Source organism: Pollicipes pollicipes, unplaced genomic scaffold (assembly GCF_011947565.3).
Source record: "Pollicipes pollicipes isolate AB1234 unplaced genomic scaffold, Ppol_2.1 Scaffold_4295;HRSCAF=5057_pilon_pilon_pilon, whole genome shotgun sequence".
Classification (NCBI taxonomy): Eukaryota; Metazoa; Arthropoda; class Thecostraca; order Pollicipedomorpha; family Pollicipedidae; genus Pollicipes; species Pollicipes pollicipes.
In genome coordinates, this window is record NW_023596461.1 from 10,236,763 (window position 1) to 10,248,884 (window position 12,122).

Consider the following 12,122-nt stretch of genomic DNA (forward strand, 5'->3'; position numbering starts at 1 on the left):
CCCCACCTAAGCCGCTTTCGTTGCCGTGCAGGAGAAGAAGATGATCGTGTTCGTGGAGACGTCCACGGTGGAGGACCCGCTGCTGAAGAACAACCCCGCGTGGGCCGGCGGCCTCAGCAAAGTGCAGACGTTCACAGAGGGCACGGACGACCTGACGGACAAGATCGACTTCATCATCTGCCTGGGCGGCGACGGCACGCTGCTGTACGCCAGCTCGCTCTTCCAGGTACCGGCCGCGCTGGTGGTGCCGCCTGGTGGCCGACAGGTCCGGCAGCGAGCACGGCTCCTTTTTGTCCGCTGTATTCTCTAGCCAAGCCTTAGAGACACATTTCTTTTCGTTGCTTGTGGTGGCGTGTGAAAATTGCTTTGAAATGAAAAGAACATTGTGATGAGTTAGGTAGCGTACACCGCTTTCGGTGGGCATGTGCCTACAGGCAAGCTCCACACATTGGCATCACGCGGGTATATGTGTCTCCGGATCATTTGTCCCGTCTGTTTCAGCAATCAGTTCCTCCCGTGATGGCGTTTCACCTGGGATCTCTCGGCTTCCTCACTCCCTTCAAGTTCGACAATTTCCAGGACCAGGTTGATTCTGTGCTTGAAGGTGAGTGTAGCGTGCCTGCCTGTCACAAAGCAGTACTGAGCTCCAGACGTTGGGGGGGGGGGGGGGGGGCGAGTCGAGCTGCTGAGCCTCGGAGTTGGACGGGCGAGGCGACCTCCTGAGCCTCGGAGTTGCATGGGTGAGGTGGGCGCTGTCGGCCGCGACAGCAGCGCCAGGACGCCACCCCACGCTTTCGGAAGGGAACGGGCGAGAACAGACGAGCTGGGTTCGTACTGGATGGAACCAGGAGAAACTAGATGGAGCCAGATGGGACAGGGAGCCGGACGGAACGGACGAGATGAGACGGGATTGTTGGCAGCATAATGCCGTCGGACGGAACAGGACGGCACCAGGCAAATCTGAGTTGTATTTCGGGGAAAGCTGCTACCTTCTGGCACAAATACGACGCCAAAGCAAAGATCTCAATTGTTCACTGCTTTCACAACACACCTAGCTCTCGTCGGCTACACGGCGGCGCGCGGCCCCGGTATCCCCGGTGTTTTACGTTGGAAAGAGGGAGGGGGAACGGGGTGCTCAGGGCGGCCGCAGAACAACGGGCGGTGTCTGTTGTGCAACTGTGTCGGCAGGTGGACATGCGTGTACATTATGAAACCCTTAAAACATCTACATTGTATGGATCCGTTCCAGACACAAAACTATGGGCTTGATATCAGCGAAGAAGACCTTATCCCTCGCCATGATTCACCGTTTTTCACAACGTGGTCTGATAGGAGGGGTCGATGACACCCCTGCCGTTCCCAAGCTAAGAAAGATAGAGTCTAGCGGAAAACACCAATGTGTCCTTTTCAACAAAATTTCGCGGTTTGCGATAAGTTTTACATAATTTCCATGTTCCTAGGACAATGACTGACCACATAATGCCTGGTTAAACGTCACATTTTCAAGAAAATCAAAGTTTTTCGGATTGACATGCTCACATGTACAGGTACAATACCTCGTAGCGATGCGTAATCTTAATAGACTTGTTCAATTATGAATACATTGGTATGGTGTGTAGTTCGATGAGCTTTCAGCATATATATATATATATATATATATATATATATATATATATATATATGTGTGTGTGTGTGTGTGGCTCGGTTAATGTATCAATGTCGGCCCGTCACGCACGGCCTGCGGCATTGTCGGCTGCCGCGCGCCGCCCGCGCCTCCTTACACCGCCGTGCAGTGTTCCTAAAAAAGCCGCCGCTGCTCCGAAATTAAAAATGCTAGGGACACTTTTGGTGTCAAAACGCACGCAATAGATGCTTCACAGGCTATTGAAAATTTAGGTACCATTGCACGACATGCCTGAGAGGTCTCTTCAGGAAACCTCAGGGGGTGGGGTCGCACTGATTGCCCCCCCCCCCCCCCCCACCTCCACTATCAAGGCGAGTCTTAAGCATCTGGCTGGCTGTGGACATGGCGGGATATGGACATATTATCGATATGGCTGATGAGCTTGCGCAAGTCTAGTTTCACTTTTCAATGTAAATATTGCCGGGAAGTGCACATGACACATTTGTCGTAGCCTGTCCACGGACATCGTATTCTGGGCACACTCCCCTTGTTTGCACTCCTATATATGTATATATACACACACACACACACACACACACACATATATATATATATATATATATATATATATATATATATATATATATAGTATATATATATACATATATAGCCACGGCATTCTACATAAAACCATTTTGTGCCTCGAACCACCTTCTATATGAATGACAAATGAGACAAAATTCCGATGATCATATCTGACTGTCTTATAAAGATGATTTCTGCGTATACAACCTTACAACTGTAGCTTCTCACATAGCTTCAGTTTCATAGGGGGTTGACATGAGAAGCCATTTTCCGGTAAAGCAATATTTCTTCGAACGATTTTTGGTTTAAAAATTGAACATTTAACATCAGAATCGTAAACCTAAGCAACCGAAATCTGGGGAAAAATCCGGTTTTGAGGGTAGGTTGGGTCAACCTTATCAGCTCAGCCCTCCAACCAATTTAAGACGGCGACGCTCATGCCCGTCAGGGATATGGAGTGCCCACATATATCATTCCCTGTCCACAGGCTACGGAGCTCTTGCACCGCGGCCCCTTTAACGATGCTGCGTTCACTCTCTCCCTCCCTATATACAAGCAGCTGAGCACTGGCGCCGCAGCGCCGTTAGTGATGATGTTTCACTGCTTCCCTCCCTGTCCAGAGGTCGCGGAGCACTGGCGCCGCGACCCGTTCGCGACGCTGCGTTCAATCTTCCCCTCCCTGTCCAGAGGTCACGGAGCTCTGGCGCCGCGGCCTCATTAGCGGTGCCGTATTCACTGTTCCCCGCCCTGTCCACATTCACGCTGCACTGCCCTGAGCTCGCTAACGCCCTGTTCGGCAGGCCACACGGCCCTGACGCTGCGCTCCCGCCTGCGCTGCATCATCCTGCGGAAGGACTCGGACACGCGCTCGGCGCCGCCCATCAACCTGCTGGTGCTGAACGAGGTGGTGGTGGACCGCGGTCCGTCGCCCTATCTGAGCAACATCGACCTCTACCTGGACGGCAAGAAGATCACCTCCGTGCAGGGCGACGGTGAGCTCGCTTGGGACGCAGAAGGATACCTACTGACTGGCCTGCCTCCAACCTGCTGACTGACCTGCCACTAACCTGCTGACCGACCTGCCACCAACCTGCTGACTGACCTGCCACCAATCTGCTGACCGACATGCCTCCAACCTGCTGACCTGGCCTGCCACCAACCTGCTGACCGACCTGCCACCAACCTGCTAACCGACCTGTCACTAACCTGCTGACCGACCTGCCACCAACCTGCTAACCGACATGCCACCAACCTGCTGACTGACCTGCCACCAACCTGCTAACCGACCTGTCACTAACCTGCTGACTGACCTGCCACCAACCTACTGACTGGCCTGCCATCAACCTGCTGACTGACCTGCCACTAACCTGCTGACCGACCTGCCACCAGCCTGCTGACTGACCTGCCACCAATCTGCTGACCGACATGCCACCATCCTGCTGACTGACCTGCCACCAACCTGCTGACCGACCTGCCACCAACCTGCCGACTGACCTGCCACCAATCTGCTGACTGACCTGCCACCAACCTGCTCTGGCACTTTGTAGTGTTCGAAGCCGCGAACTGACGACGTTACGTTACTGAAACTAGCGCTGAGTTATGCTTTACGCAAGTCATAGCTTTGATTCAAGACTGTTTTGGTTTTGATTTTCTTATCCGGGGTCTCAAATGTTGGGCCGAACCGCTCGGAACAGCATGCCCTCTGAGGAGCGTGCGTACCCTGATAGGGCGCAGTAAAGGCCCGATACGTGGGGCAGTGAAGGCGTTGACTTTTCATTAAGTCACTCACCTCTGACGTAATTCCCGAAACGTGACGTAATGTTGCCGTTGTCCTCGTGGCGCACTGACTGCGCTGACCGCTCTGTGGCCCGTCTCGGCCCGCTCTGTGACCCGTCGCGGCCCGCTCTGTGACCCGTCGCGGCCCGCTCTGTGACCAGTCACGGCCCGCACTCTGATCCGTCGCGGCCCGCTCTGTGACCCGTCACGGCCTGCTCTATGACCCGCCTCGGCCCGCTCTGTGACCCGTCGTGGTCCGTGTCATGATGTGTCGCGGCCCGCTCTATGACCCGTCGCGGCCTGCTCTATGACCCGTCTCGGCCCGCTCTGTGACCCGTCGCGGCCTTCTCTGTGACCCGTCGCGGCCCACTCTGTGACTCGTCGCGGTCCGCTCTGTGACCAGTCGCGGCCTGCCCTTTGATCCGTCGCGGCCCGCTCTATGACCCGTCGCGGTCCGTGTCGTGATGTGTCGCGGCTTGCCCTTTGATCCGTCGCGGGCCGCTCTATGACCCGTCGCGGTCCGTGTCGTGATGTGTCGCGGCCTGCCCTTTGATCCGTCGCGGCCCGCTCTGTGACCCGTCGCGGTCCGTGTCGTGATGTGTCGCGGCCTGCCCTTTGATCCGTCGCGGCCCGCTCTGTGACCCGTCGCGGTCCGTGTCGTGATGTGTCGCGGCCGGCTCTGTGACCCTCTGTGATCTGTCGTCAGGCCTAATCGTCAGCACGCCGACGGGCAGCACGGCGTACGCGGTGGCGGCGGGCGCCAGCATGATGCACCCGAGCGTGCCGGCCATTATGGTGACGCCCATCTGTCCACACTCGCTCTCATTCAGGCCGATCGTCGTGCCCGCCGGCGTCGAGCTCAAGGTCAGTGTAGGTCAGAGGCCGTCAGTGTAGGTCAGTGTAGGTCAGCGGCGGTCTATATTGGACAGCGGCAGTCAGTGTATGAGCGAAGGACGGTGTAGGACGCTGTAGGCTGGTGTGAGCCTGGTGTGGGCCGCTGTAAGCTGGTGTAGGGTCGGTGTAGGTCAGTGAAGGTCAGCGGCGGTCAGTGTATGACCGTGGGTTGGTGTAAGCCGGCGTAGGCAGGTGTAGGTTGGTGTAGGCCGGTATAGGCTAGTGCAGACCGTTGTAGGCCGGTGTAGGCCGCTGTAAGGCCGCTGTAGGCTGGTGTGGACCGGTCTAGGCCGGTGTAGGCCACTGTGGGCTGCTGCAGGGTTGTGTAGGTCGGCGTGCGTCAGTGTAGGGTCAGAGACGGGCACGCTCGTTTATCATATGCTGCGTTTTCATCTTCGTGGAGATCGGAGTATAGAAGATTATGACCGAACACACGGTATGCAAGCAGAAGATTTAAAAAAGCTGACTAGGCCAATATATTATTTGCCGAAACAGGTTGCCCTTGGCATATTGGTAATAGCTAACAACCGTTCTAAAATAAGCAAGTGCATTGTCGCAAGTAACTATCATCACTTGAACAAGAACTCTATAATTTTTCTCAAACTGCCGTAAGCGCTTGATCATCAGTAGTGTATAGTGGCTTCATAGTAGGGCGACGCTCGGGGCTTGTCATGTTTCGTGGCGTACCGTGATTACGAGTATGCCTGGCTATTCCCATGTACTTCCTACAAATCTGTCATGCGCCAGCCAACATGTTTAGTTTATTTAGCTGGTCCTGGGCACGAATATGCTCGTTACGTAAAACCTGGACTGCGATGGATGTGAGAAGAACAGGCGAGAGTGCGCTGGGCGCCAATGTCTTGCTGATCTCAGTCCCGATACGACATCAAACGAGAATGAGTTTGCCCGTAGAATCTTTGCTGAAGAGCCGGTCTGAAATCAGCGCCAGAATGTCAGCTATGTGGCGTCTTTGTTAACGCCCACGTTGAAAGAGTGTACGCATGAAGCTTGTGTTGTTAGTGTGAGTGCCTCTGCGAAGACTTGAGTTTCCGCGTGGCCGGCGTAAGTCATCGTAAGTATGAGTGTGTCAGCGGCCGATATGAGTCACAGCGTGAGTGCGGCAGGGGCCGTGTGTGTGTGTGTGTGTGTGTGTGTGTGTGTGTGTGTGTGTGTGTGTGTGTGTGTGTGTGTGTGTGTGTGTGTGTGTGTGTGTGTGTGTGTGTGTGTGTGTGTGTGTGTGTGTGTGTGTGTGTGTGTGTGTGTGTGCGTGTGTGTGTGTGTGTGTGTGTGTGTGTGTGTGTGTGTGTGTGTGTGTGTGTGTGTGTGTGTGTGCGTGCGTGCGTGCGTGCGTGCGTGCGTATGCGTGCGGATGCATGTGCGTGCGTGCGTGCGTGTGCGTGCGGATGCATGTGCGTGCGTGCGTGCGTGTATGCGTGTGCGTGTGCGTGTGCATGTGCGTGCGTGCGTGTGTGCGTGTGTGTGCTCTGCTGCAGTCTGCGTGACTGAGCAGCACCACCTGGCGGCAGATCGCCGTCTGCCCCGACAGCAGGAACACGGCCTGGGCCTCTTTCGACGGCCGGTCCTGCAGCGAACTGCGACACGGTGACAGGTCAGGCCAGGGTCAGGCCAGGTCGGGGAACGGTCGGCTGACCACCTGTCGTGATGCACCCGTTGTTTGCCCCAGATCTGCCTGAACCCAGACGCCAGGAACACGGCCTGGGCGTCGTTCGATGGCATGCACCACCAGGAGCTCAGAAAAGGCGATAGGTCTGTGCGGTCGTCGCAAAAGATGAGGCGCTGACCGGTCGGCTGTCGGTGGTGGGGTGTTGCTATCATGGTGACGGCCTTTGTGCATCTCAGATGGGCTCCTTCACTCGAAATCACATTAACGCTGTTGTCGGTTTCATCAATTTTCCTTCAATCAATGCTGGATTTCATTAGCCTTATCTTGACAGTTTCCGAAAATAGTACTGTTAATGAATTTTCGTGCGTAGCATGTGATAGCATCTAGATACGCTGCAAAGTAACTAACTAATGATAGTGCCAACGTGCTTTCAGACTATCTGGGGCGCTTGAGTGAGCCCGCCCCCTTAGTTTATGTAGGTACTTTTGAGGAATATACAGTTAGTGTTTTTCTGGGCTCTGGTGGTAAGTTTTCGCTGCACGAGAATTGTAAATTTTCTTTCTGTGCCCTGGTAGCAAGTGTTCGCTGCCCGAATTGCATGACTTTTGAAATTATTTTTAAGTGTTTCTCCATTACGTTTTTTTAATGGTTAGAATTGTTGGTGATCCGTGCGCATACCAGTCATAGACCGCGTATTATATGCTTTTTTACTTCAGTGTTGTTTGATGCCTACCGCGCTGCATGGCCTCATGTTGGCTTTGAAACTTTCAGTGAACTTTTCGTGAGCACTGTCTGGCAGCTTGGCTCCCCCAATTGTCTGTATATTTATGTGCACTTCGGTCTCAGCTTCGTCACGCAACGCTTGACCTATTTCGCTGCACATTGCTGTCGCTGTGGCTACTGCGCACAGCGTTGAACGGGCCAGCAAGCGAGTGATAATGTGATGTAGAGAAGACAAGCGAGCGCCGCAAGCTGTGTGTTGTTGCCCGGACTTTATAGTTCACTGACATATCCATGCGGGAGAGGGATAAGCCTGTGACGTTCAAAACACTGTTTCTGATTCTGTCATTTGGTTATGCCCCTTACGCCTAAGGAATCGGCGTTCCTTTTCGAGCCCAATGATTTTTCGGGTCCAATTTCATGTCCAATGGCGAACACATTTTACTGACCCTCTGTGGTTGATCCAATGTAGCTTATTCAGTGCTTTCTGACACCATTTTCGTTACACTGTGTATCTTCATTTGTTGATGCTGCAAAGCCGGAGTTGAATCGAATAAAGCCAAAATAAATAAGATCGGATGAATAATGAGCCTGATCCCAGGGTCCTCACCCGGTTGGGTCACCAATGACTCTGAACCCGTTTGGTCCATGTTTAAACTTCAACCGTCTCCCTCTCTTCGCTGATCCCAGTGTGTTCTGGCAGCGACCGTCTGTGACCGGCGTGACCTTGACCTGTGTCTCTGCGGCAGCCTGCGGGTGACCACCTCCGTCTTCCCCGTGCCCTCCATCTGCGCGTCCGACCAGATCACCGACTGGTTCGACTCGCTCGACGAGTGCCTGCGCTGGAACGACCGCAAGAAGCAGCGCCAGCTGGACACAGCTGACGTCATCTACCCGACCGTCGACGAGAGCCCGGCTGAGAGCTAGGGCCGCCGGCTGGGCCCTGCGGCGTAGATGGCGCCAGGCTGTCTGGTGGACCAGAGCGCCCCCTATAACACTCCACAGCCCGAGGCACAGAGGTCGCCTCGCCGACATTCCAAAGTACTCCGATATCAAAGTACTCAGAGGAGGCAGCTTCAAATGTATGTGCTGTATTGACTACCCGAAGTTCGAAGAGGTTGCCAAAGCGTTTCACAGTGGCCGATGTTCTCACCGGACACCCGGCGAGTAGAGGACCTTTCATGGCCGCCTGGTGGGCTGAACACCGGAAGATTAGAAAGAGCCGCTGTGTGTGCGCTCCCCAGCGTACTCAGCACACGTACATAGTGTATGTTTTGTAACGTATGACCCCCGTGTGTGGCGTTCCCCTGAGGCGTTCGTCTTCACAGTTGTCCATATGTGAACATCTGAGTGGTATTGTTTGAGGGAGACTATCGAATAATTCCGGCAGCATTTGTTATGTTCTGTGCGGTATCTGCCACACAAATATTTGCATGTGCCAGCGTTCTTATAATGCTCCTAGGAAAGCCGTGTATGCGCCTGGAAATAATCTACAGCGCTCCGAAAATCGTTTTATCAACCACCCAAGTGCCTACATTTGGCTAAATTGTTGGGCAGGAATAATGCGGACGTCCTAGACTCATTTTAATTGTGTAGTCATCTTATGCGCCACCGCCATTAGACGACATCGTATTTCTTAGACCGAATTAGTCCCATTATCTTTACTTGGTGTTGTGACATGATCTAAGGGTGTGGGATGCTTTCACTCAGAAAACCCCGGTGACTCACTTGTATGAGTATGTTCGCCGCAAGTATTTAAAGTTTTCTTCAGTATCCTCGTATCATTCATGACGAGTGTCAAACGCAACAGTGTCGTTTGAGTCAAGCTGTCGTTTAAAAGCAGTAACTGTCTGGTAATGTGAAAGGGGCTCTCCATCTTCCCTCAAATAGAGCCAAGGTCGCTGAAAGTCTTCGGTAGCAATAACATGATGTTAAAATACCCTCGAACAAACTGCTCGACTATTAGGAAAATGCAGCGGGCATTGTCAGCCCAGTGCTATCTATTCTTCCTATTATTACCGTTCTTCCGGTATAAACTTCACACAGTGCCTGTACACAGAGAACCTCGCAGACTCTGTCCAAGTGCCTTACATTCGGTAGACGGCGGACGGCTAATAACTTACCCGGGCGCCACGGGAGGATGCCATGTGGTGACGTGTTTGGCGCCTTGCCGTCGACGACAGCCTGTGGACCGTCCATTACGGCATGTAACGGAGCGCTGTATGGCTTATGCAGTGATGGTGGGGCTTAATGTGATGGTTTTCTAACGGCTGGCAATATGTCGGGGAAAGCCTCGAAATTCCTTGGATTATTTCGCCATCCGTCTTTATAAAGGCACGACGTTGCTTAATCTCCGGATGTGTGTCATTTGTCATGACACATATCAGGTGTCATTTCTTTTTCTCATAGCGTGTGTCATTTCTGCTGTTGTGCATACAGGTGGACGTCACATGTCGGAGAGCTCTCTATGGCGATGATGTTGGTGAATGTGTGTCAGTAGTTGATAATTAGACTCACTATGCAAGTCCAGGGCAGGATGTACAAGCGCACACTTGGCGAGAAGCCGTGTCAGAGTTCAACAGTCGCCCGTGCCTTCTAGGCGTTTGGTCATCCGGTCCTCCCTGTTCCCGCGAATATATTCTAGTTTTAAACGGCAAGGCGTTTCACAAAACTGGCTCGCCATGGTTTTCATTCGTCGAAATGGCACTCTTCTCACTGTCAGAAAACATCGCTCGCACCCTTTGGCTGGACTACTAATAGAGTGAGAGGGTGTTGAGCTACATGTCGCACTGATAAATACCGTCCCACCTTTGATCACCTTGATTAAGGGCGAGGTGATGTGCAGAGCTTATCTTACCGTCAGCTAATCGTAAATTGTGTGCATTCAGGAGCCCGTCCAGACAAGGCCCAGCCAGCCGCCACGCCCTTGACGGCACTGGATCTTGACAGCCAGGGTCGTGCCGTCAGGGAGCTTGCGGCAGTGAAGGGAACATTTACGTAAAAGCTGCACTTTAATACAAATGCTAGAGGCGTTTGATTGCAAGCTGCTGGACCAGGCTGCTTGATTTCCTGCAATACAGAAATATTGCCGAAGTTTCACCCCTCTTTAGGTCAGCCTGGTCCAAGGAGCCTGGGCTGTTTAATGCCTTCCATCCTTTCGAACAGTATGAACCTGTGCACCAGCCGATCCATAGTGGCCCAGGCTGCAGGCGACACATAACTGCTCGTTTGTGGTCGTTGAGAGCAACTTGCCCAGATCATTATGGAAACTGGACTCACATAAAATGTCAACTGGTTAAGCCGTAATTAAAAAACAGTGTGACAAAGAGTGGTAAAAGCTCAACCTAGTACATGATGCGTGGAAAAGTTATTCGCCTTCATTTTCGCGAAACAATCGAAATTGGAACATCGACGGTGACTGAAGTCGGAATTACCAATGATCTGGGCACCACGGCTGACAGAACCTTGATCTTTCAGCCATACACTGACCAACTGACAGCGAAGTGTACTGGAGCACTCGCCGCGCTCATTCTCCAATTACCGCGTTCCGCGCGCTCTCCGCTTCGGCGAGGGGTGGAAGAACTCGTGACGTCATCAATCTGAATCGACGTTTTACCCTCACAATGTCGTCAAAACGTGTAAGAATTTTGGCGGCCCAAGATTTACTCGAATTCCACCAATTAGTTTTTACCAAAGATTTGCGACTGACAGATCTGCGAGCGTTGTACCACACAGGACACCCGTCGGAATCGCGAGCATTACCTCGGGACTGCCCAGTACAACTACACCCCTCAAGAGACAGCACAACTGAAAGCCACGCAAGCCAAAACGCACAGCGGAAAGTGGAAACTCAGTGACGAGCCGGCATCATTACTGAGGCCATGCAAAACACGCTGCCCACGTTAAGCGCCCCAAGGCGGAGCTGGCTCGCCCTCTGATCCGGGGTGGTCAGCTGAGCTGAGTGTGACTTACTGTCCTCGTTGATGAGTTGTGAGTGGGTTGAGCTGTGATAATTGCTAGTTTGTTTTCCCCCCACTCTCTATTTTTTAAAATCAATTTCGACTTCAAACACGTTGATGACAAGTTTAGAAGCATTCGAGAAAACATCGTAGTGAGCTTAACTAAACTGAGTTGTGCTGGTGTAAAATGGCCGGCCGTGGATGGGGAGCTGTCACCACAATGTAACTGATGGCCTGATTGATGTAACTAATGCCTGACAATGTAACTGATGACCGCAACGTATATGAATCGTCCTTTTCCTTCGCTCGATCACTGACACGAAGAACATGCTTGCTACCAAGACAACTGTAAATACAAACTCGGAACATGTATTATCGCAATACATCTGCACACGCGTGCCCAAAATAGGTTCTCTTTGGTCACTCATTTCGGCACGGCCAGTAGAGGATCTGTGGTGACTGTCATCCATCAACACATGCCACCGCTGTCCTCGTGTCGATGGGTCACGCCAGCTACCGTTCAGCGCGCCACAATGCTCCGAACACATCAGCCACATGGCCGCAAAACCCTTTAACAGGCATCCAACAGATTCTGAACCAGGGACACAGACCAGGCACAGGCTTAATCAGCGCTGCGACGGCAGAGCGGTCTATCTGGACCCAGGCTGCTGGAAAAGATTGCTGTTCATACGGTTTTGGGTGCTTGGCAGGCATTTGGAAGACTGCCAATGTCTGTGAGACATCACTTTGAACACACAATGAAGGTCATACATGCGGTCCTATGACTGGTGCAACCATATCCACATGCACATAAACAGCTGCATCACCAGTTATGTGATCACTGCTGTGCAGCCCTGTGCAAGAGGGATCCAGCGGAAGGAACGGATGCACGCGTTTGACGCTTGGTCAGGCAACAACATCACACTCGCCCAATGCGCAC

The 12,122-nt window shown here is 52.8% G+C and overlaps 1 protein-coding gene across 3 annotated transcripts in view; it reads left to right on the plus strand.

Annotated features, from left to right (window-relative positions):
• Positions 1-9,848, plus strand: part of LOC119096965 (NAD kinase) — a 32,563-nt gene extending 22,715 nt beyond the window's left edge. For 2 of the 3 annotated variants that reach the window (XM_037219968.1, XM_037219970.1), the window contains exons 4-9: positions 32-226; positions 502-604; positions 3,010-3,201; positions 4,692-4,849; positions 6,406-6,488; positions 7,973-9,848. In XM_037219968.1, the coding sequence (XP_037075863.1) occupies positions 32-226; positions 502-604; positions 3,010-3,201; positions 4,692-4,849; positions 6,406-6,488; positions 7,973-8,150 (909 nt within the window). In that variant the 3' untranslated portion in view covers positions 8,151-9,848. Of the gene's footprint in view, positions 1-31; positions 227-501; positions 605-3,009; positions 3,202-4,691; positions 4,850-6,405; positions 6,489-6,563; positions 6,647-7,972 lie in introns of all 3 variants that reach the window. The other variant, XM_037219969.1, reaches the window with a different exon arrangement.
• The last annotated feature ends 2,274 nt before the right edge of the window (positions 9,849-12,122 follow it).